Source organism: Lutra lutra, chromosome 4 (genome assembly GCF_902655055.1).
Source record: "Lutra lutra chromosome 4, mLutLut1.2, whole genome shotgun sequence".
NCBI lineage: Eukaryota > Metazoa > Chordata > Mammalia > Carnivora > Mustelidae > Lutra > Lutra lutra.
In genome coordinates, this window is record NC_062281.1 from 167279577 (window position 1) to 167304996 (window position 25420).

A 25420-nucleotide genomic window follows, 5' to 3' on the forward strand; every position below is an offset into this window, starting at 1 on the left:
AGCTGACCCTGGAAGGAGCCCAGAGAGAAGCCATTTGGAAGAGTTTGGGTCACAGCAAGTCAGCCACGAGGAAGCAGCAGAAACACAAGGACACGGAGCCACGAGACACATACTAGGCCTGTGAGCAGAGGGGCAATGCCAGAGGCCACGAGGAGCCCAGAGTGGATGGGAGCAGGAGGGTGACTGTCGTCAGCATGGCACTGGAGTGGAACTCCATGACCCTGCGTTGGGCAGCACTCCACCCCTGCGGGTGCCGCTGTCCTGTCCCTGTTCCCTGGAGAGAAATGCCTACCGAGGAGCCAGGGAGGGCAATCTCATCTGAGGCTGTGTTCACTATTCACTTTCCTTGTGTGCCCGTCTGATCAAGGATCTTCTTGGGGTTTCCTGGGGGCAGAGAATGGGTTGCAGGGAAGGCCTGAGCTATCTAGCTGGTGATGCCCTAGGCTGCCCGGCACTGGAAGGCTGCCTTCTAGAAAGGCAGAGGTGGGAGCCTCTGGGGCCCAGGGTCCCCGCCTCTATCCCTGACTTGTGAGGGTGCTGGCAGGCCCCTTTGCACTTGACAGGTGTGTGCAGCATGCGTGAGAGCGTGGGCCACATTGTGGCCTTTCCCCTTCGGCCTGATGGAACATGCTGCTTCTCTGGGCCAGGGGCACCCATGAGTCCTCCAGCCTCTCCCCACTTCTCAGTCTGCTCCATCAGCGCCCAGAGGTCTTGCCAGCTCGCCTGCCCCATCCTGTCCCGCGGCAGGTGCTCAAGGCCTCATTCACATCCCCCTAAACTGTGCCAGGCCCAGATCACTCCCGCCTCTCCCCGGGCCTCCTGCTCTGGGCGCCATCTGGCTCTTTCCCACAGACCCGGCCCCACTTCAGCCTGTGGTCAGGGAGGTGACCCTGTGCCAGGCTGAAGGACAACCGGGGTGCCTGTCTGAACCCTCGGAGAATCCCAGCTGTGGACCCAGTCTGCTTTTGTCCTCTGCTTACTTCATCACGGGAGAACGAGGAACTCAACCCTCCTCCTTCTTCCTACCATCTTCACACGTCTCACAGTCTGCTCCTGGGGAGCTCTGCCTGTCCACACTGCTGCTGGAAAACTGACGCCCAGGGCCGATCAGGTGCCCCCACAGAAGCCCCAAAAGGTGCCCCACTATCCATCCACTTGTTGCCCTTCCATGCCACACCCAACCCAGTCCCTGGCCACGAACCCCCCAGCCCCCAGGCTGCCCCTCGGGAGCGGTGTCCCCATCCCTCCATTCTAGGAACTGGCCCTTCCTTCGGGGCGAGGCTCCAAGGAGGCCTCCCTGAAAGGCCTTCCTTCACCAGCTAGAATCTCCAGTTCTCGCCCACCTGCTCTGATGGTTGTATGCCCACGAGAGCCACACTGAGAACGTGCATCGTGCTCTGTGTCAGGTTTTTTACCTCACACACACGTACACATCTGGACGTGCACATGGCTGCACAGGCATGTGTATGAACCCGTTATGTTCAGGAGGAAACACCCCACGGCCTCTCTTGTGTTACAAGGGAGTAGTGACAAAAAGCCGGTCTAGGGCTCCACAACAGGCAGAAAGGGTCTGAGTGTCCTGGGCGACACAGGAACCCCATGCCTGAGGATGAGAAAACCCAGAAGTCCGTCTTAGGTTTCTAGAACCCCTCCTACCACAAGCCGCAGCCTTCGACAGCACACGGGGGGACGGCTGATCGACAGGGGAACCTTGTCACTGCGTTGCCAGTGCTCTGGCCCAGCAAGACAGCCTTGCTGTCCTTCCAGACACATCTATTTAGCCACGAGGAGGAGGACATGAAGGGAGGAAGAGGGGAGGCTACAGGGACACAGAATTTAGCCAGAGGACGGAAGTCTCCAGAGGAAAAGTCAGAGGGGCCGCAGGAAGACAAGCTCACCCGGACAGCATCCCCCAGGTCACGGGGCATACGGTGCTGGCAAAGTGGGGCCTTGGGGGTATGGGGGTGGTCACGCCTTCCTCACCATCCCCCCACGTTTCCTGACTCATTCACAAGGGGAGGCCCTTCTGTGAAAGCTGTCCCGTGGGCTCATTCGAGCTGCACACAATGTCATGTAAACAGCACAGTGAGGACGGCGTTCAAAGCGCCCAACGATGGTACCAGACCATTCTGAGAAGCACAGAACAAAGAAGATAAAGGGCTCCATTCTTCTTTAGTTTTTAATTAAAGCCATATCCCTCTTGGCAGAATCGTCTGTCTAGCGGTGGGAAAGCTGGTCAGACAGCCAGCGCCATGGACAGAGGTGACCAGACCTCCTCTGGTTTCCACTAAAACCCACCCTCTGTGACCGGGACTTCCTTCCCGGCTCAGGCTGCCACCTGCTGTGTGGGTCTGAGGTTTGGGGACAGGGCAAAGGGCTGCCCGAGCTCTTTTTGACGTCGTCCACCATCAGGCCATCCCAGACCTCAATCCACGTGGGGCCTTTCTTCCCGTGCATGTCAAATACAGCCTTCTTGGGGCTGATTCGGTCCGCACAGCACCCTAGTCAGTGGCACGGTGCATTTCTCCAAGACGTGGGGCTCCTTGTCCTTGGTGTGGCGTTGCATGGTGACCACCGTTCTGGCCTTGGCGCTGGACACCAAATCCATGGCTCCCTCCGGGCCGCTCCCCTTCTTTCCGGGGGCGACCCGGTTAGCCTGTCACCAGACAGGAAACCTGCACGGCTCCCAGCACAGTGAGGTGGAGGTGTCCCCTCGAATTACTGCAGACGAGTCTTCGCAGGAGAAAAAACAGCCCCCGGGGGAAATGGTGACCGTCTGCTCACCCGCAGTGATGAGATCTGCATCTGCCTCCTCTTTTAATGGAAACGGACCCAAGCCCAGGATCCCATTTTCACGGTGAAGAAGAACAGTCACCTCCGGGCTGATGTAGTTGCTGGGCAGGAGCGGGATTCGTACGCCCCAGGTGGCGCACATGCCATCCTCGTGTTCAAGAGCTGCCCGTGTGATGATCCGGCCCGGGGTCACCCACACACTGGGCTTTTTCACCTTCCTCTGTCTGCGCCAGGAGATGCTCAATTCATTTCTCGTATTTTTCCCTCCAGATGACGGTTGCATCAGTGTTAGGAATCTGGACGTCTTCGGGGGCAGACGTGCCCACACCCGCAGCCTCATCCGCCCCCGCCACGGAGGTTTCTGCAGCTTTGCTCGTGGGCACGCTGGAACTCCTGGCGCTTCTTCTGAAGATAACGTTTCCTCCGTGGTGGGCCTTCCACCCTTCCACCAAAGCAAATGTGGCCGAGATGGCAGCTCCGGAGGAAGACGGAGATCCCTGAGAAAGTCCCTCACCTCTCTGCACTGGCTCTTGAGGGCCATGTGGCCTCCTGAGAGAACCTGATGGGGGCGCCTACCTCCTGCACCAGGGTCCTGTAGGCTGTGGGCCTGTAGAACAGGGCCCCGCCTCCCGCACCCCCTCCCCGTTGCAGATGCACTCCCTCAGGGAGCCCTGGGAAGGTAGCTCCAGCCTCAGCGGGACAGGTACTGGGGGCTCGCACAGCAAGTTCTCCCCTACATCGGAGCCAATGATATAGGGGACCTGCTTGGTCTCCAAGAGAACGCCCAGCCCAAAGTCGTCCACCCCCACGTTGCTACTTCCTTGACGTGTGTCTTGAGCAGCGCCTTTATCGGGTTCTCTGGAATCCTGCAGAGCCCAAAGCCACGACCCTGAGCTTGGTGCTGTCAGAGATGTCTTTCTCGAGCTGCAAGGGGTCCGTGCACAATCTGGAGAACTGCTGGAGGGCCGCCATCCTGTGCTCTGCCTCCGGCTTCAAACCTGGTGGGGACTGACTGACTGCCACAGATGCCGCATCAGAGAACAGGGAGGGCACACGGGGTGGTGACGCGGGGACAAGGTGACCCCCGACATCCTGGGAAGCATCGTTCCTCCCACCCCGTGGGACCTGAACCCAAGACCCTGCACCTGATGGGGAGGGAGCCATGCCTGCAGAGGCCCCGTGGTGGTGTCTGTGAGGGGAAGACCGACCCTGAGCCCTCAGGTTGGCCGGAAGGCCGCCTTCTCCACCCCAGAATCCCCATGGGAAGGAAAGATCTTCCGCATCACCCCTTCTGGGCAGCCCTCTCCATGTGGGAAGCCCCAGGGTTCTGGACCGTCCACTTCCTTCTCCATCCACACCCCTGCCCAGGAGACCTGCTCCAGTCCCAGGCCTCTCAAGCCACTTAGATGTGGGCGCTTCCCACCTGTGCCCCAGCTCTCACCTGTCCTAGCTGACACTCCATCTGGACGTCAACCAGGGCTCTCAATAACATCACTGCCGAAAAAGGCCTCCTGGTTTGCTCCCTCAAGCCTGCCCGTCCACTACTTTAACTCAGGCAGGAAAATATAAAGATTCTATAAAAAATGGCCACTGGCTCGATCCACGTTTTCCATCATTCCTCCTCTATCCTCTCTTCTCCATTTCTGCTGCTACCAACCAACAAGCACGTCTCCGCTCTCCCCTGCAGCTCGTGGCTCCTGTTGCTCTGACTTTGCTCTTGTCCCCCCCAGACTACGATCCCTGCAGACGTAGGGGGCAGGGCCTTTGTTGGATACACATACTAAGTTTTTATTTTACAACAGCTGACATTTACAGAAAAACCGCAAGGACAGTACAGACAGTTCCCAGATACTCAGGCCCGTTTCCCCAGGAAATGCCAACATTGACATTAGCACCGTGCACTTGTCACAACTAAACGACCAACACTAAGTCTGAGGATAAACTAAACATGATGTATTCGGACCTCACTGGTCTTCCCCAGTGTCCTTTCTCTCCTCCAGGGTCCCATCCCGGATCCCACACGGCATTCCATTGCTACAACTGCTTAGGCTCCCTGGGCTGTTACAATCTCTCAGACTTTGTTTGTGTTTGACGACCTGGACAGTTTTGAGAAGCACTCGTCAGGCATCTGTAGCAGGTCCTCCAATTTGGGTTTGTCTGATGTTTTTCCCACAGTCAGGTGGGGTTCTGGGGGATGACCACAAGATGAAGGGCCCTTCTCATCCTGTCATGTCAAGGGGACACAGCAGGTGCAGGACATTCGTATGAGCCTTGGTCACCTGCTGAGATAGTGCCCTCAGCTTTCTCCTCTGTGAACTCACTTTCCTCGCCCTGTCCCCACTGTACTTATGGGAAGCCTAATTCACTAAGCACCGGGGTAAGTGATGCCCTCCTCCAGGGGCTGTCTCAGAGGGCTCTTTTCTAAAAACCTGACTCAGATCCTGTCATCCTCCATTGCTATGAAATACAGGGAGCCACCCTCAACACTCTGACATGGGGCCCGGGTTCACCCACACTCAGGATGTGCCCTGCAGCTCTCAGTCTCCTCTCCCACCTCGCCCTGCCCTCCCAGCTCCAGCCATGGCAGCCCCTTGCTGTAGCTCAGATCCACCATCCTGTGCCCACTTTCTGCCTCTCCCTCCCCTGCGCCTCTGCCTGCGATGAAGGAGGTTCTCCCCCAGCTGCCTGGGGAATGAATGAACATGTGAACCCTCATTCTACAGAGGAGGACACTGAGACCCCGAAGGTAAGTACCCTGCCAAGGTCACCGGGTTAGAGTGCTGAAGAGCTGGGATTCAAACCCAGGCCTCTCTGCTCCGAGTCTGAGGGTGTAACTACCTCGCTTGGCCCTGCCCAGTATGGACACGCCCCACATACACGGCTGCTCTTGGGGAGGGACAACATGGACTCTCTCTTAGTGACTGAAATGTTGGTTCTGCAAAAGGAGAGGAGGGAGACCACCATGGTAGGGGGCTCCCGCTGTGGGAACCTTGGCTTCTGCACCCCAATGAGCCCCCAAAGTGGTTAGGGGATTATCACCTCAGCCGCTGGGCTGAGAGAGGCCAGGCCTCCAGGGCCAAAGGAGGTGGTCGCAGCTGGCTCTGTGCCAACAGCCTCGAAGAGCCCCCAGGAGAAGGTCTGCTGCCCAACCCTGAGCCTTACCGTCGTCCGTTTCCACGTAGAGGCGGAGCGCCAGGTCCTTGTTCCTGCTCAACAACCAGCGGTCACTGGCTGCTGTCACGTCCAGCACCAGCCAGCCCTCGTCCCCAGCTCGGAGCGTCTGAAGATCCAAAAACAAGAAGTCAGACTCCCTGTGGACATGAAAAAACAATTAACTGAGGGCCGGCACAGCTGCCTTTGTGTTTCCAGTGCCCACCTGGGGGGCCATGCATGGGGCACCTATCCCGCCTGGCTCGGGGTGGGCGCCCCGTGTGTCTTCTCTCACTGTATGTACAGCACAAAATGCTACTGGGCCCAGCAGGGGTGTGGAAACCGAGGCTCGGGAGCTCAGTGACCTGCCCATGGTCCCACAGCCGGGACAGCATGGCAGGGATGTGAAGCAGGACCTATGCTGGGCCTCTCCCCACAGTGACACGAGGCTTTGGCCAAATATCCTTCTGCCTCTGAGGGTGTACTCCCCAGGGAGCTCCCCTTCTGTCCTCTGGGAAGTGTCCCCTCCTCGGCCAGGCTTCAGCAGGAGGCGGTGTGAGGGTAGGCACCTGTTGGACTGCTCCCTGACCACCTGGAACATGCTGACGTGCAGGGTCCTGTTGAGCAGGTGGGCGCTGGCCAGCTTGTAAATTCGGAACTCGGCGGCGGTGACCGCCTCACCCTCTGGGATCTGGGTCAGGTCGAAGCGGAACTCCTTCCAGTGGGGCTCCTGGTAGCCCAGGGTGCGGTCACGCTCCACTGCGAGACAGAGTGGGGCAGTCGGTCACTTGTGCTCTGGACAGAGCTGGGGCTGGGGGAGATGGGGCCCCGGGCAGCCTGGGTGGGGACGGCTCCCTCCTCTGCAAGGGGACTTGCTCCCAAGCTCTGCCTCCTGGTGCTGAGAGGGCATGGAGGGCCATGCGCTGAGGTGTCTGGCACAGGGCCCAGCACACCATGGTGCCAGCAAGAGTTGCCTCCGTTTCTGGCCCCCAAACCCCAACCCAGCCTGCCCCACCCATCCCCTGCTGGCTCTGGGACCCAAGGATGAATCTGAGGGCAGGTCCCTCCTCTGGGAAGACTGACATCAGACCCAAGGCAGAAACAGGCCACAGAGTGGACAGGGACAGAGCTGAGTGCATTTTTGAGGCCGGGGATGTGCAGAATCTGCCGATGTGTGTGCACGGAAGTCTCGGGGAGAGGGAGTGTTTGCAGCTGACCCTGGAGCTGGGCCTCAAGGGCTGAGATTGGATGTGCCCCAATGTCAAGGGAGGACACTGCAGAGGAAGGGCCCAGCCTGAATAAAGGCCTAGGGCTGAGGAATAGATAGCACAGGCAGGGAAAACAACAGCCACAATCAGCAAAGGACAAAGGATGGCAGTTTCTGTTTGGTGACAAGGTGAGGGAAGAAGGAGGGTCAGAGGGAGACCTGGAAAGAAGAAGCAAAGTAGGAGTGACAGCACCAGGTGACACCTGGTCAGGTCCTGGGGAAGCTGGACGGTCCCATGATGGGTGGGACCTGAGCAGGCTTCCCAGGAGAGGTGCCACCTGAACTGGCCCTGAAGGATGGGACGGAGTCCTGTGGGGTGGAGAAGATGGCAGGGAAGCCCTTCTAGGCAGAGGGGACCTTGGAGGCACAGGTGTGCAGGGTGGGGGTGTCCACAGGCCAGAGCTGTGGGGGACTGGCCCTGAGTCTCGCTGTGGTCTGACTCTGGAGGGCTGGAATTCCGGCCTGGGAGCACTGGCTGTGCATCTGGCCAGTGGGGTTTAGGGTTCTGGGCAGCAGGGGGGCGATGTGGTTTGAAGTGGGGGTGGAAGACAGGCGCGGAGGGGAAAGGGATGCACAGGCTGGAGGGGCGCCAAGGCGGGGCTGGTCTGTCTAGGCCGGAGGCTGGGGTTGCGAGTCAATCCCACATCCCCCCGCTGCCCGGAAATGCCCAGGACAGTATATTTAGTACCATCCCACTTTAGTCTCCTGTCACTGTCAAACGCCACAAATCTGTGTTTCCGGAAAGCAGGGGCGGGAGCCACCCAGCACCTTCTCCCAAACCCAACACTGAGATTTTAATGACATGTCTGTGAGTCTTTTTAAAAACTCTCTCTCTGGCTTCTGGTGTCTGTGACCACAAGTCACCAAGCTGGTGGTGGAGGCGGATGTGGGGAACGCTTCCTGTCCTCGCAGTGGGGACCAGGTCCAGCAAGGGACAGGCCAACAGCTGGGCTGGGCGGGGCCGGTGGACATACACGGTGACGGGACAAGGTGGGCTCTTCCTCCCGAGACCACAGTGGCGAAGAAAGACAACGGCCAGGCTCCTCTAGGTTGGCGAACACGCGGCACATGCGCAGCCGGGAGCCAGGCTGCTTCGGGGGCGGTGACCCTGGGAAGGACCCATGTGCTCCCACACACGTGGAGAGCGAGGACTGCAGGTCTCGTCCCACATCCGGGGATGTGGGCCATGAGTATTGCCACACACGTCCTCTCCTCCCTACGGACACTCCCACATGCACAGCTTTGGGGACAATTTCTGTGGATTCAGGGGCCACACAGACCACCTCTGCTCCGTGGCCATATAAGAATCCTGGATGTGCAGGACGCCCCAGGTCGAGGCTGCTGGCTGTGACAGGGTATGGCCCAGAGCAGGAAGGAAGGGGGCTCCGTGCCGCCCTTCACCGGACTCCTTGCAGAGCCTCGAACCTGGATCCGTGAACACATATCTGCCCCTAAGACCGTGGGGCTGGCGTGCGGGTGGGGCCACAGGTGATCTCGGTCCGCAGGCCTGCGGCTGATTTCCTGTCGGGTCTTGGGGCCGAGGGGACAACCCACAAACCTGCCAGCTCCATTGGGGGACCACGCTCTGGGGCCTCCCTCCCTTACTGACTTGGGGGTCCATATGTGTAGGGTCAGGGGAGCCTTGTGCACCTGAACTGAACCCGGTTCCAAGCTTCCACCCTGTGTGTTTGTGAAGTCCATGAACCACCCAGTAGCTCAGCACAGGAAACTGCCCCCCTGGCTGTTCCACGCAAGCACCAGAAGCCAGGACGTTGTGAGGAAAGTGATGCTTTTCATCAGAAACTGTTAAAACTTCCTGGGATAGAGCATTATACTAGACATGACTATAACTGGCCAAAGGGGAGTGGCCCCTCTCTCTATGCTGGAACCTGTAGAAGTATAGCTTTCCAGCAGTTGCTTCTGTGTATTAGGAAAGTTTTCTTTTTTTTTCTTTTAGGAGGTGAAGGGGCAGAGGGAGTGGGAGTTGCATGCAGGCTCCATGCTGGATCTCACAACCCCGAGATCATGACCTGAGCTGAAGTCAAGAGTCTTAACTGACTTAGCCAACTGAGCCACCCAGGCGCCCCAGAAATAGTATTTCTCAAAAGCTGGTGTTGAGGAATAGCAGCTGTTAGGATCTGGATTTGCCCCTACAGTAGCTCCTGGGCCACCTGCCCCTGCTTTTGCCACTAACACAGCACTGAGAAGTATAGGTGCTCTGGCCTATAGCTCAGGCTTCTGATCCCAGACCTGAGCCTATCAGTGACCAGATATTTTCCCCGGCCTCAATCTTCTCATCTGTGAACTGGAGATACTAGGAGTCTTTCCACAGAGGGGCCTAAAAGGGCTTTGGGAGGGGCAGGCATTATCAGGTAGGTAGGACTGATGGCCATTCCATAGGAACAGGAGTCGAGGAGGAGTGCAGGCCTCCAATTTCCTCACTTCATCCCTCTATCAAAGTGATAACCTCCTGCCAGCACCAGTAGAACCTTCATGTGTGAATCTCAGGAGCCCAGGGGAAGGAGGAGACTTTCAATTTTCTTTTTCTAAATAAGAGTACGGAATGAAAGGTTATATAACATAAAAATATATTAGGGGCGCCTGGGTGGCTCAGTGGGCTAAAGCCTCTGCCTTTGGCTTGGGTCATGATCCCAGGGTCCTGGGATCGAGCCCCACATGGGGCTCTCTGCTCGGCAGGAAGCCTGCTTCCCTCTCTCTCTGCCTGCCTCTCTGCCTGCTTGTGATCTCCATCTGTCAGATAAATAAATAAAATCTTTAAAAATATATATTAATTCAACTGAAAGGCATTTGGATGGTTTCCTTTTTATTTGCCTGACCTTTGTCAAGGCATTTGATCCTCTGGGCCTCGTATCCACATTTGCAAAATGACCATTTGATACAGGGTCCATTGAAACTGCAAAAGGCTATGTTTGCTACTAGAGTAGGTACTTGGTTCTGGTCCAGCAAATACTTCTAACATATCACCCAGGAGCATTTCCTTCTTCCCCACCTTCATGCCGAGCCTCCACTTCCCCAAGGTCTGGAATCTCCCAAAGATGCCCAGGCTCAGAAAGGCAGCCCCTCAGAACCACCACTGAGGCTGTTCTGGCTCAGGCACAAAATAGAAACTGACCCTTTATGAAAGTGCTGAACAGTCCAGAACATCAGAGCTCTAAGGACAGAGGTCACCACACACAGTCTCCTTCCACTTTTATACACACACAGAGATGGAACCCAGGGATCCAGACTCCCATCTGGGCTGCTCCACTACATCAGGCTGGACCTTCACCATCTGATGTTGAAAGGACGGCATAAAAATCCAGCTGGAAGTGGCCTGTTGCTGCCTCCCACCCCCTGCCAATGTTGATGGTCTGCAGAGGGAATTTATGGGAAAGGCCAAGGTCTGCACAATGTGACTTCTTGGGTTTTCCCAGGAATTTTTTTTTTTTTTTTTTTTTTTTTTTTTTTGCTACTGTTTATAGGTTTGGGAAGTTCATTTCCCAGTTCCTGGCAGATCTGGCTAGGCTGAAGGAGGAGTGGGTGCTCCCCTCCTGGCCTATGTTCTGGATCCAGGCCATCAGAGCTATGTCCTGTCAGGAATCCTCTTCCTGGGGTGGCTCTGGGGGAACCACTGATGCCTGGGGCAAGATTTCTGGGTAGTCAATTATTTCCTCCATCTGCAACATCTGGGGTGAGGATTCCTAATTGGTGGGAGGGGGTTGGGGGAGGGCAGTCCCATAATTTCATCTTTGAGCATATGGGAAAAGACTCCTGGCTATACATGCTCAGGATGCTTTCTATAAACCCTCAATCTTCCTATTCATTTTTCCTGGTGACATCCAGGAGAATTAATTCATTTGCTCCTACACATTTGAAAGCAGTACTTACTGTATGCAGGTCACTATGGAGGCACTGGGGAAACCAGAGCTGGGGACACAGAGGGGCCCCCCTCTACCCCCAAGGAATCTGCAGTGCGTGGGGAAGTAGCAAACAAGGTGATTTTTTTTTTTTAAAGATTTTATTTATTTATTTATTTGACAGAGCGAAATCACAAGTAGACGGAGAGGCAGGCAGAGAGAGAGAGAGAGGGAAGCAGGCTTCTTGCTGAGCAGAGAGCCCGATGTGGGACTCGATCCCAGGACCCTGAGATCATGACCTGAGCCGAAGGCAGCGGCTTAACCCACTGAGCCACCCAGGCGCCCAAACAAGGTGATTTTATGTGAGTGGCTATAAAGGATGTCAAGGGAGGGATGGGACTGGGGATAATGCAGGAAGGGTGTGTGGGAGTCACTTTATGCTTTTAGCTTTATTTTGAGATAATTTCAAGTGATTTAGATTTAGAGAAAAGTCTTTGCTAGAATAGTACAGAGACTTCCCCATACTCTTTACCCAGCTTCCCCTAACGATAACACCATGTGTAATTAAACCACAGCCTAATTATCAAAACCACAAAAGTGATATTGGTACAAGTCTATTAACTACAGTCTTTTCTAGAATTTTGCCATGTTTTCCACTATTTATCTCTTCAATGTTCCCGACTTCCATCCAGGGCCTCACACTGCATTTAGCTGTTAGGTCTCCTGGGTCTCCTCTGGTCTGTAACAACTGCTAAGTCTTCCCTTTTCTTTCATGACATTAACACTTTCGTTTATTTAATTTTTAATTTTTTTAAGTAGTCTCCACGCCCAACATGGAGCTTGAACTCACAACTTTGAGATAAGACCTGAGGTGATATCAAGAGTCGGATGTTTAACCAGCCACCCAGGTGTCCCTGGACACGGACACTTTTCAAATGCCCCTCAGTGTCAGTTTATCTGATGTTTTTCCATTAGACTGAAGTTATGGATTTTGGAGAAAACCATGCACATCAACTTGGACAACATGGCAGCATTATCCCTAGTAATATTAATTGATTCTTTGATTAAGGTGCTGTCCAATGATTCAAAGAGGCTCTGTGACCTGGGAAGAATCTGATAAAACTCAACAGTTGTTGATGTTACGATAGTCCAGGACCCTGTGAGGTAGGCTGGAAACCACGGATGGTTTTTAGGAGCCCACAGAGGCTCTTGACAGCCACCTCCATCAAGACACTGGGCATGGCAGGGCACGAGCCCACCATCAGGGATAGACAGTGCCGCTACTGTTTTCACAGGTACCTTATTTCCTAAAAAGCTCCATGTGAGGAGGCAGAGTTTGCTTTCTTAACTCCATTACTGCGGCTCCAGGCAATTAAACAATCATAGGACTCCTGGCCTTCTCCTCCCTCCAGCGTCTGATAAAATGACCTCTGCTTTCCACGTTTGCTTATGGGTAAGGATGCTCTGTGCCAGAGATGTCCTTGACTGCATGGCTGCCAACTACGTTCTGTCTTTCTGCCTCTGAGGACCTGCACCCACCACTCACGGGCTAGATCTCCAGTTGCCACAACCTGAATCCAACAGCCCAACACCAACAATGGCTTTGGATATTTTTGTGACTTGGACAAAATTTAAGGGTATTTGGATGATCTAAATCTGTCTTGTTTCTGACCAAAAAGTAAGACTTTAAAACACACCCTCTTCCTTTAGCTCAGAGTGGCTGTTAAGAAAATAGAATCGCCTGACCTGTCTGTCCTCAAACCCTTTCCCAGCCCCACAGGGTCCCCAGGAGGAGCCCAAGCTCTGGTTCTGCCCCACCAACCCCCCGAGCTCATGGCTTCCTGGGCCTTCTGGCTACAGATACCTCTTCCCTCCCCTGAAGGCCCTCCCCAAAGAGCCCTCTCCTGAGTCACCCCCATTCTGCCCTGTCTAAAGGATGCTTTTCCTCTCAGTCCAGCTTTCAAGGCCCCTCGTCCTCTTCTGACCTCACACAGATCAGCCTGCTGGCCTCTCTCTTTCCCCTGTCCCAGGGGTCCCCATCTCTGGTTCGTGTGTCCCTCTGGATGGTGAGCAATTAAGGGCAGGACCGTACCATATGGGGTGGAAACGGGAGGCTCTCAGTGGACTGTCATTGAGCTCCCTTTGTTCCGGGGGCCCAGAGAGGGCATGTGTCTGCAGGTTCTTCTCGAGCTCCACAGGACAGTGGGGCAGCTCTTGGTCTGGGAATGACTTCTATAGCACAGCGAGTCTCCATCAGAAGCCGCTCACATTTTCACTTTGCTGCGGGACTAGCCCCCCTCCCACGGCCAGGCTGCTGAGGTAGAGGGCAGGCTCCCGAGGGTCCCAGAGGCAGAGACACTGGTCCCGCCCGGCTAGTCCTGCTAGTGAAAAGGCTGAGGCGCCCCCTTTAGACATAAAGCAAGACCCGGGTCTCTGTGCCTGGTGTGGGCCCAGGGAGGAGCTGCAGCACTGATCACCTGCCAGTTCTGCATCTGAAGGGCTTCTCCCTCCCACCCAGAAATCTCAGTACTGCCCAGAGGAGGCCAGGGAGGCTTCATTTCTAAGGTATTTTTAGTCAGTTTTCATTACCGACTTTTTTCAAGAGCTGCTTCCATAAATGGCTCTGCACTCATGATTGCCGGTCCAGACCCCAGACAGCTTTAGACCCCAAATTAAAAGGGGACACCCGCACACTCCACCACATCAAGTCAGTCAAGGCCTAAAATAGATCTAAGGAGACTGAGCAAGGATATGATTCCCCAGTGCAATTCCGGGGAAAGAACTGAACTGTGGGAGTTTTCCAGAAAGACGTGGTCATAGCGACACATCCCTTTTTCCCGTGGGGAATGGTATACCTCCCTGTCCTGGGCCCCAGTGCTGGGGCCCATTCTTTCAGACTTAAAAGACGATGTGAGATGCGTGGTACCAGATTCCCTGTAGGTGGCGAAATTAGGATGGGAGGGTCACCTGTCAATGAGGTTCTGCTGTCAAAGGGAGCACCCCAGTCCCCTGAGAATGTCTGCTGAAGCCACCTTCCTCCAGGCAGGGCCCTGGGAGGACTGGAGATCCCAGGGAAGTGTCTAGGGAGAATGTTGCACCCATGGTCAGCCTCCACAAGGACAGGGAGGGCAGGCCCTGCTCTGCCCCAGCTGACCAGGCCCAGGCTCCTGCCCCTGCTCTCAGTCCCTGCCTCCTGCTGTGTTCTTCCTCCCTTCATCTTGCCAGTCTGCCCCATGCACCTGCCACACAGGAGCTGGGGTGCACAGTGGGAGGGGGGATGTCATGGAGAGTCAGATCTGGCCCCTGTTCTCAGGTTGTTCATGGTTTCTTAGGGAGCAGGAGAAAGGGGCAAGGCATGGCTCTGAATGAGGCTGGCAGAAAGTGACTCAGATCCTAAGAAAAATACATAGGACGGGGGATGGAACTTCAAGGATAGAAGAAGCCTGTCTCTTTAGGAGTAGTTGGGGTGGAGACAGACTTATGGAAACTTCTGCCCATACCCCCCCTCTTTTTTAAAGATCTTATTTATTTGAGACAGAGAGAGAACACAAGTGAGAGGTAGTGGCAGAGGGAGAGGGAGAAACAGGCTTCCCACTGAACCAGGAGCCTGATGCGGAGCTCAATCCGAGGACCCTGAGATCATGACCTGAGCTTAAGGCAGACACTTAACTAACTGAGCCACCCTGGCGCCCTGGGCCTACCCTTTTTAAAGTAGAACTGGAGGTGAGGATACTGTATGCAGAGGGTTCAAAATGAGCAGAGGCACAAGCAGAGGGTAACATATTAGAGTTACTAACATTACTCAGTAAGTTCCTGCCATGTAACAAGCATCTAGCCAGCATTACTGCACATTTCGCCTAGTTCCACACAACCCTGGGAGTGAGGCCTTAAAGGTGAGGAAATGAGGTTCCAAGACTTTAAAAAGCACCTGTGTATCATCTCCCAGCTCCCAAGTGGCAGAGTCAGGATTAAAATGCAGGTTTACAAAAGCCCCAGCCACATGTGCATGTTCACAGCACCTGTATTCCTTACCCCAAACAAGAAATGACCCAACTATCCATTAATAAAACCGGATAAATGCATATACTTGAGGAATGCAGTACAATTCTTTTTTTTTTTTTAAGATTTTATTTATTTATTTGACAGAGAGAAATCACAAGTAAGCAGAGAGGCAGGCAGAGAGAGAGGAGGAAGCAGGCTCCCCGCTGAGCAGAAAGCCCGATGCGGGGCTCGAACCCAGGACCTGGGATCACGACCTGAGCTGAAGGCAGTGGCCTAACCCACTGAGCCACCCAGGCGCCCCTACAATTCAATTCTTAAAGAAGAACCATGTGGGTGCCTGGCTGGTTCAGTCAGAAGAGCATCTGACTCTTGATTTGATGTCAGGGTTATGAGTTCGAGCCCCACACTGGGTGTGGAGATTATTAAAAAAAAAAAGAAAGAAAGAAAAAGAACTGCAAATACAACAATAACAAGCACGAATGTCAAAAAAATTATGTTGAGTGAAACAGTAGACATAAAAGCACACACTGTATGATTCCAGGCATAGAAAGCTCAAAGATGGGGGACATGAATGCATTGTGATAGAAGTCAGAAAGTAGTTGCCCATGGGCTGGTGGGAAAAGGATCCCGCACCTGTGTCACCTGTTTCTGTGTGGTCTGAATGGTGTGTATTGAGCATGTCTCATGTCTTACTTTTGTAACCCCCAACAAATAAAGACACTTTAAATAGGATTCTCTTTACAACCTACATTCCAGACAGTCCAATTCCGCCACACGTAATGCACTTATGGGCCAGGACCCCACGGGGGTGGAGAGGCGGCTTCTATACAGGAGAAGAGCAGAGGAGACAGGGAGTGGACCTGCTGGGTGGCCTTGGGAAAATCACCTAACTTCTCTGAGTTTCACTCTCCTCTTTTCCAAAACATAGATGTGACTGTGATTGTGATGCAAACGAAGGTACAGACCTGGACATTCTGGGCATGAGGTCCTCCCCAGGCATCATCTCACATGCTCCCGGAACAGCTCCAGTGGGTGGGTACCCTGAGTGCCTCCATTTTACAGAGGAAGAAACTGAGGCTCCTGGAGGTGGACTAGAAGACCCATACCACACTCACAGCAGGTGGTGGCACTGAGATGCAGATTCTGAGTCCACGGTCAGAAGCCCCCATCCAGGTCCCGTCTGCCCTCCCCTGTCCCTCGGCTCCTGGTTTCCAGATTTGGGGGGGGGTTGTCACTGTCTACACCACTTGACAACCATCTCTGTGGCTTATGCATTTATTATTTGCATCCCACCCTCCGAAGGCTGGTTCCATGAGGGCTGGACTTGGTTAGGCTCACTGTCACATCCCAGTAACCAGAACTGTGCCTGGCACACAGCAGATATCACACGACTATTGAGTGAATTCATGAAAAATGAAAGAATTCCCTAGTAAAGAACCAAAGAAAGTGACCCTGGGGTCATGAAGACCAAGCATTGCCCCTTCAAGGTTATAGGGCTGAGGAGGATGTGGACCAGATTCCTCGTTTCCACTCAGCCCTGCTGCCCCCAGATCGAACACCTCAGGTCAACACCTACGTCCTCGGCTGCCCAAGGCACGGGAGAAGGGCTGGGACAACAGTGAAGACGGCTCCATGCATTTCTGGCTAGACCTCTGCCTGCAGGGCTATCTGTGCCTCAGTTTCTCGACCTGGAACTCGGCATCTTCTGCTCTGACCCAAGGTGGAGAAGGACCAGAAGGAACACACAGAGTCGGTCCTTCCCTCCTCATTCCTCCCTCACCAGCTGCAGGGCTGGCCCCAGGTGCCTAAGGTACAGCAGGTCAGACCCACACAGCCCAGGGGATGGGGTGGTGCGGTGAGGAGCTGTCTCCAGCACAGGGCCACGGGGTCAGGGCTGGGAGGCCCCTCGCTTCCTGACACCATCACTGTGGACTGGACGAGAAAGCAGAGGGAAGGGAGGCGACTCGGGACAGGAAGGAATCAGTGGTGGGTCCAGGCAGTGTAAGAATGTGAATGTTGCCTCCCAGCTCAGGGCGCTCCTCTCCCTGAGCACAGGAGACACTCGGGACAGACCCCATCTGCTCCACATGGGCATCAGTCCCCATCAGCATGTCCTGACCAGGGGGAGCCAAGAGTGTACAGTCTGAGATGGACAGGCCAGGCAGGGGCCCCAGCTCTGACCACAGCCCTGGCCTCCCTCCAGAGATGCTGTCAGCCATGACATGGGCGTCCTAAAGCATCTGCTTGGGTACTGATGCCCAGCCTGTGGGCCGGAGGCCTGTGACAGGCCCAAGGCCTCTGGTCCCACAGGCTGCCGTGGATGGTCAAGGGCCTACCAGGCACCGGGTCTGGCTTCTCAGGAGCAAATGAGGCCAGTAGGAGAGGTGGAGCTGGAGGTGCAGGTACAGGTGCCCAGGTGTGGGCGTGGATACCGCCATGACTCTGCCATCAGGCTCTGTGGCAGTTCAAGGGCCTGGGGCCTGCGCCTCCAAAGAAGCAAAGACTCCTGCTAGGTGTCTAACCCTCCCACCCCCACAGCCTAGGTAATTACCAGTTAAACCACTTACACTGCAAAAGTTCTACTAGTGCAATTAGTACATCAGAATAAAGAGGCCCTCTGACAGCTGGCTGGGCCCGCCCACAGACTGGGCTTCCACCAAACAAAGATTTGCTTGTTAATCCCACAGCATCAGAGGCCTTAGATCTTAATGAAACACACACAGACAGCGTGGGAAGAAGCTGGCATCAGGAATCCACAGGCCCTGGATGATGCCATGGATGAGCTGTGTGGCCCTGGGCTGGCCATTTAACCTCTCTGAGCCCATGCAAAGGGGGCTTGTAAAACAGCTTACATGTCACTAGATGGGTGCAACAAAGGCTCTTCAGGTGCTCGTTTTTATTCTAAAAATAGGTACAGGCACCTTTTGGTTGCCTTTTAAAATCTGTTTCTGGGTTGCACATAAGAAGTGTGGGACATTCCCAACACACCCAACCAAGGCTGGGCAGCAGCTGGCAGGGAGCTGGGGCAGTAGGGACCAGTCCAGGTGCACCTACTAGAGGGCTGATTTTCTGCTCCTCCCATCTATCAACCCATCCCACAATACCCCTGATGATGCACTGATCTCAGTGAGCCCCATTTTACAAGAAGGGATCTGTGGGTCCAAGAGGGCAAGGGGCTTGCCTGAGGTCACACAGTGGAGGTAGGAGAGAAATCAGGTTTGTCTGAGCTAAGGGTACTATTTGATTCGCAGTAAGAGCTCCCACCAAGGCTGTGCACGCCTTCACCCAGGGGATGCTGGGGAAGCAGGACACTGGCTGGGCAGAGACTCACTCTAATGGATGTTGCCCTTAAGGACATTCTCAGGGATGACTGTATCCACAACCCTTCTTGGTTCTGGCCCCAGGTCAGCCTGTCCTGAGGAAAGGGCTCTAGTTTCAGTTCCACACATGGTCTCTTTCGTCCTGAGTCCCCCACCCTGCCCTTAATCAAGAAGGTGGCATTCAGAACCCATTGACCCAGTCCTATGCCTGGCACCAGGCTCTCAGCAGAGGTTAACAGCCACTTCCTGCTGCTCACTCCCCACCTCAGCCCACCCACCAGCTCTGGGTGTGGTGGACAGAGGTCTCCTTGGCTGTCCATTCTGCCTGCCCTTATAGAGGAAGCAAACGGCTGAAAACCCCACAAAACCTGCTGCTGCTGCTCCATCCCCTGGGTTTCTCTGCCTAAACCCCTCTGGAAGCTCTCTCCATCTTGAAAGCCTGCCCTCCTGACAGTAGAAATATCATCTCCTTGAGGACCCGATGTAGGGCCTGTCCTGACTGGGCCACGGAGAGGCTGTGCTGTCCTGGGCATGACATTGCCTCTCTGAGCCTCACTGTCCTCATCTGGGAGATGGGGAGGAATATCATGTCTGTTCCAGGGGTTGTGGGGAGGGGTAAGTATGATGCTGTACGTGAAGGGATGCTTGTGGCCTTGGCAAGGGTTCTGTCTCCACTTCAGCCTGAGCTGCAGTCCTTCAATCCCACATCCAGTCTGGTGTCTGCTCCAGCCCAGAACCCTGGTCCTCACTGGCCACAGACAGGAGGCAAAGCAGATAGGGGACATTCACGACTGCAGATTAAAGAGCATTTAGTAATGGGGAGACATCTTTGAGTACTCTAACCACAAATGGGTCCACAACTTGGAGAAAAATTACTGTAGAAAGGAAAGGCTGGGCTTTGTGTGGAAGAACGAGGAGGGTCCAAGGGGCCTACTAGGTCCTTCCACCGGCCTGGACACACACTGCATGCCAGCCATGTCCTAGGTGCTAGTCAGGGTGACAAGACCACTGATTGCCCCACTGAGCTCAGAGTCTACTCCTTCCCGCCTGCTGCCTTGGCAGCCACACCCTCACCTGCAGGAGCTGGGGCTCTGGCCAGGGAACAGGCAGCTGTGCACTCAGGACATCTGGGTTCTCAGCTCCTGTCACTTTGATGATGTGACTGGGGCTTTCCACACTGAACTTTGTCCTTCTCTCCAGTACTGCCCTTATCACTGTGACAGCATCCCAGCCTGTTTACTCATCTGTCTCCCCAGGACCAGACTGTTTTCCTGGCACTGTCCCGTCCACCCGACAGGAGAGGATTCCTACCCTTGGGTGTGTTTGGGAGCGGGACGAACGCGTACATCTCTGGGACTCACATTCGCACCTCTGCCCGTTCCGGTCCGCTAACCCACGAAGCCCCCACCCGCCTTGGACTTGGCCCTGAGCTCCGCACTTCTCACCCCTCCTTGGGGGCGTGGCCACCACCAGGGGGCACCTGTACGCGGCAGGGGCGCGCACTGGCCAAGGCGGTGTACTCGCCCCTGCCGCCCGCAAGGTGTCCCCGGCCACGTCCGCACACGCGCGTCCACGCGGAGGCCGCACGGTCGTCTGGGCCCCAGACACCCAGCCGGCGGCCGCACTCACCCATGTTGACGAAGCTCATGACCAGGTCAGCGCGGCCCGGGGGCCACTCCGGGGGGCCGCCGTCCTCGTCGTCGTCGTCGGCCATGGCGTGGTACAGGTCCAGCATGAAGAGCGGCGCCGACGCGGGCACCCGGGCGGCGGCGGGCGGCGCGCGGGACCGGGGCCGCCCGGGCAGCCCCAGCACCGCCAGGATCTCGCGCTGCATGTCGCGGCGCTCGCGCGGGCCCAGGCGGCGAGCCGGGCAGCCGGCCGGGGGGCGCGGGCCGGGGCCACCACCGCTCAGCGCGCACAGCGCCAGACCCACGAGCCACAGCGGCCCGGGGCGCGCGGCCATGGCCGGCCGGACTGGCGCTCAGCGGGTGCGCGCTCAGCGGGTGCGCCTCCGCTCCGCAGCCGAGAGGGGGCCGGGGCCGCCCCGACGGCGAGCGGCAGGCGAGGCTCGGGGTCGGCGCCTCCGGTCGGGGTCGCCGCCTCCGGTCGGGGTCGCCGGCGGCCGCGGCGCTACCTCAGACCGCCTCCCGCGCCGCACCTGCTGGGCTCCCTGCGGCGTCGACCAGGCCTCCGCCCCCTAGCGGTAGGCGCTCCTCCGGGGCCGGGGGACTGGCGACCAATCTGTCTGTGGCCGCTGTGCCGTCAGTCGGCTGCTGCCGAGGCCGCTTCCGAGGCAGGGGCGACGGGCGAGCTCCCGTCGGCGCTGAGGGCGGGGCTGACCCACGGGCACCTCTTCAGTGGGACCTGCCGTCCGTGCCGCGCGCCCCGCCTCCGCCGCCTGTGGGGCCCGCGCGCCGCCGTCGGGCCCCGCCCCCTCCGGCCCCGCCCAATGGTGGCGCGGGGCGGGGCGGGGCCAAAGCCGCGCAGCCCACTCGGGGGGTGGGGCTGTGGATCTCGGTTGGTGTCCCGGGTGCTGGCGACCCCGAGATGTGAGCAGTCGTTGGTGCTGGACGGGGTCCGGTGAGGGGTCTCCTGTCCAGCCGTCGGGGCTTCGCGGCCGTGCTGGCCTCCTCTCCCAGCCGCTGGGGGCGCTGTCGGGCGAGCGCAGGGCCTTGGCCTGGGGTTCCCAGGGTAACGGCCGGTCCGGGGAAATCCGGGACCTGCGCTCCCGCGCGATGTGTCCTCCAGCGCTCTCGACCCGGCGGGGATTCGGAGTCTCCGTCCTGCCGGCGCAGTGACTCGGCAGCCTCGCCTGAAAGACCTCAGTGGGGTCTAGAAGTAGAGCGACCCCGCTCGTGCCAGTCGCGGCGGGAGAGTGGGACGCGTTCCTCTGCCAGCCGCCGCCTCCGCAGTTCCTCGCTGGCCACCCTGAGCCTTTCCGGCTGTTCCCTTGCGCGCGTTGTTGGCGGGTTCTCCTTCCCTGACTACTGCTCGGTCTCTTGCTCCCCAGCGCCTACCCACCTGGCTCCCGCGAGCTCCTGGCCCCTGTCCCAGGCGGGCTCCCCACGCTCCCCGATAATACCGCAACCACATCGTCACCTCTGGCTCTCGCTCTGCGCCCTGCGGCCCCCATGCTGCGCAAGGGAGATGCACACCCTTCTCCAGCTGAGCCAGGGAGCTCTGGGGCCCTTCCGGAGCGTTCAGGAAGCTCCCTTTGCGCATCTTAACTGTTAGGGCCCCCAAGGGCTTGCAAGAGAAGGCTCTACACGGAACCCCCTCCATTGACTTAGCCCCCTCCTGCACACTCTGCTCTTCCTGGATGCTCTCTCGCTGCATTTATTCATTTATGGCTAAGGCGCTGATCTGGGAGGAAGTGACACCTAGACTGAGCTCTGAAGGCTGGAAGGAATGGGCCTGGGATACAGGAAAAGTCAATGGGCAGAGGAAACTGCTGGTGTGCGACGCCAGGGAGCATAATGCAGGCACCACCCCACTCTTACCGTGTGCCATGTGTGCTCTGCATTATTGCTTTAATGCTCTCACATAGAGAGTAGACGCCATTTCAACCACGTCTTTTAACAGAGGAGGAAACGGACCCACACAATAGTTAAGGGACTTGCCTTGTCACACAACCGTGGAGCTGGGCTTGGGCAGGTGAGGTGTTCAGTGGAACCTGGATAGACTGAGGGGCATATGGCCTGGGTGAGGCTGAGGCTGAGAGGCTGGCAAAGGATGGACCCAAAGGGCCTTGCAGGGAGACTAGATGAGGGCCCTGGACAATAGATGGTTCTGGGGCCCCAGTGTGGATTCAATATTAAACTTCAAAATAAATAAAGTCCACCAAAATAAGAATTTCCCTTGATCTCTTCAGACTTAAAAAATATCAAAACTGGGATGCCTGACCAGCTCATTCCGTAGAGTGTGGGACTCTTGATCTCAAGTTGTGAGTTCAAGCCCCACATTGGGTATGGAGCCTACTGTACATAAATTACACAAACAATCATTTGTTGGTGCCTTAAGCCCATGCTTAGTCTGTCTTTTATGAATCTTCACACTGCTTATAAGCCTCTTAAGGATGTTGCAGCTTACAAGCAAAATAAGTCAATCAGAGAAAGACAATTATCATATGATCTCACTGATATGAGGAATTTGAGAAGACAGAGGATCCTAGGGGGAAGGAGGGAAAAATGAAACAAGACAAAACCGGAAAGGGAGACAAACCATGAGAAAGCCTCAATCTCAGGAAACAAACTGAGGGTTGCTGGAGGGATGGGGTGGCTGGGTGATAGACATGGAGGAGGATATGTGTTGTGGTGAGAGCTGTGAATTGTGTAAGAATTGTGTAAGACTAATGAATCACAGACCTGTACCCCTGAAAAAAATACATTATATGTTTAAATACATTATATGTTTAAAAAAATAAAAAAGGGATGTTGCAACTTAGCCACTGAACTTGCCTAAGACAGAGTCTGCTGCAGGGGTGACCATGGATCAGAGGGATGAAGGTTAGAGTCAGGGCCCCCAGCTGGAGGCAGGTACAGTAATGAGGGTGTGTGGACATGACCATGATCCTTTTTGGTGATGGGGGGAGGGAGGAGAAAGCAGTTGGGGAGGCTGCATCCCCAGGGCGTGGTGACTGCATGCAGAGGCAGGGGCAGAGTCAAGGGGGCATCCCCGTGTCAGGCTTGTTCACAGCCTCTGAATCTCCTGCCCTCTTCACTGTCCTTCTCTGGGCAGCCCTCTGTACTCCACTTGGAGTCCGAACCACATCATCTGGAGCCTATCCTGCGACACTGGGCTTCCAGCTAGACTGTAAGCCAGCTCAGTGTGTGTCTGATTCTTCAGAGCAGAAATCATTTAGCTCGACTTAGGGTGAGCAGAGATAGCTGCGTTCTTCCAACAATGGGCCTCCCATTCTTGTAAAACTAAACATCAGGTTTTAGCCATTCCAAAGGATGGCACCCCACAACTCAGTTCAACAGCAAACACAATGGGCCGCTCGGTCCTTGCCCTGAGCCAGAGATGAAGCCGACCAGTCCCTGCCCTCGAGTGACCCAGGCCCCCAACAGGGGTGATAGTCAGGTGCACATAGTCTTCACAGAAGGCAGAACCAAGGCTGTGCTCTGACCTGAGGGCTGGCAAAGCGCCTGGAAGGACAGAGAACAAGGAGATGGGACTTGGGGGCGGGAATGTGAATGGAATCCTCTAACTCAGGAACTGGAAGGGAAGTGAGGTGGGGAAGGTCTTGGAGAAAGTAGTGTCAAACAAGGGCTTGCCCTAGCCGCCTGGTGCACTCCGACCTGGGGCAGTTTCTGAACCTCTCAGGCTGTTGCTCATCTGTGAATGGGGTCAGGATAGCAGGGTTGTAGATAGAGCACTTAGCACAGTGACTGGCCTATGGCAAGCAGTCAGTAAATGTCAGCTCTTGTTACTGTTATCATTCAAAATCCCAGGGACTCCTGCATCTCTACCCAGCAGACACCAAATTTGTATCACATGTTTAGCACTGGTATCCCAGAACTGTAACTCCAAGCTTTTTTTCTGGCATCCCTATATTCTCTATATGGCCTTGCATGTAGGTGTTTGCTGAATGGAAATACACTTTATGAAGATTTCACCACTAGCTGAGATTTGTTGCAAAGACTACAGGAAAACCTGAATTACTTGGTTAAAAAAAAAAATTGATCATAGTCCAGAATCTTAAAGGGTGGAGGTCAAGCTGTTTTGAGTGTGCTTCTGCTGGAAGCCTAGAGGAGAAACAAATTTGGGCAAAAACACTATCCTACACAGTTCTGGCAGCTTGAAGTTATTTAATTCCAGGGGGACTAGAGTAAGCACTTACTTCAGAATCCATCAGGTTGGATTTCTCTTAATCTGGATATTTGGGTTCAAACAGCTGTGGCAGGGGTACCTGGGTGGCTAGTTGGTTAAGTGTCTGCCTTTGGCTCCAGTCATGATGCCAGGGACTGGGGACTGTGCTCTGTACCAGGCTCCTTGCTCAGCAGAAAGTTTACTTCTCCCTCTCCCTGCCACTCCCCCTACCTGTGCTGTCAAATAAAAATAAAATCTTAAAAAAAATTTCATCAAACAGGTGTGGCAAACATGTATCCATCTTATCCAGGTCCTGATCATATGAGAGTATGTATGGCTTAATGATCAGAAACACAGGTGGCCCGAGTTTGAAGCCCTTTTTCCTACTTCTACTTCTGTTACTTTCTAGCCTAATTCCTATTAGAATTACATAATATTTGGTTGTTCTAATTCTTATAAAGCCAACTAGGGGCTGAGGAAATAGAAATGCCAGGCTTCAATAGGGAATCAATGATTTGATTCAAGGTCTACTTTTGCCATTTATTAATTTTCTGATCTCAGGAAGATAACCCTCTCTCCCACTTTCCCATTCCACTGTTACCATCTGGAAAAGAAAAGAGCTAGATCTGTTGGCCAATTTTGCTTCCGCTTTTGAAATTCTATCATTTAGCCAGAAATCTCAGCCTACCAAGGGAAACTGGCCCCATCCTCTCAAACCTGGGATCTTTGTGATTTCTTTTTTTTAATATTATTTATTTATTTATTTAACGGAGATCACAAGTGGACAGAGAGGCAGGCAGAGAGAGAGGAGGGAAGCAGGCTTCCCGCTGAGCAGAGAGCCTGATGTGGGGCTCGATCCCAGGACCTTGGGATCATGACCTGAGTCGAAGGCAGAGGCTTAACCCACTGAGCCACCCAGGCGCCCGCTTTGTGATTTCTAATAGAGAAATTTTCTTACATATTGTTATTTGTGTGATCAGCTAAGTGGAGCAGATTCCCTACAGATCTACATTAGCAATAGCCTGGTTATTTCTTTGTTGTTTTGTTAAAATCAACAAGGATGAAATAAACAAGAAAAAAATATTAGTGAGCTCCATAATTTATCCACCAAGATATTTTGATTTGAATAATGCATTTAAGTACCTAAAACACAATCATACCCAGGGTAACAGGTTAATTTAAGGTAATAGTTGAGAAGAAAATCAGGAAATACAAATTTG

The 25420-nt window shown here is 55.0% G+C and overlaps 1 protein-coding gene and 1 pseudogene across 4 annotated transcripts in view; both read right to left on the reverse strand.

Annotated features, from left to right (window-relative positions):
- BMP8A (bone morphogenetic protein 8a) overlaps positions 1–21204 on the reverse strand; it is a 42701-nt gene extending 21497 nt beyond the window's left edge. For all 4 annotated transcript variants that reach the window (XR_007126670.1, XM_047726237.1, XM_047726239.1 and 1 more), the window contains exons 1-3: positions 20019–21204; positions 6513–6702; positions 5956–6104 (exon numbers count right to left, since the gene is read on the reverse strand). Coding sequence is in view for 3 of the 4 variants with exons in the window: in XM_047726237.1 (XP_047582193.1) it covers positions 5956–6104; positions 6513–6702; positions 20019–20352 (673 nt within the window). In the remaining variant the exon portion in view is untranslated. The remainder of the gene's footprint in view (positions 1–5955; positions 6105–6512; positions 6703–20018) is intronic.
- LOC125097964 (succinyl-CoA:3-ketoacid coenzyme A transferase 2, mitochondrial-like) lies at positions 1279–4835 on the reverse strand (annotated as a pseudogene).
- Positions 21205–25420: the final 4216 nt, after the last annotated feature.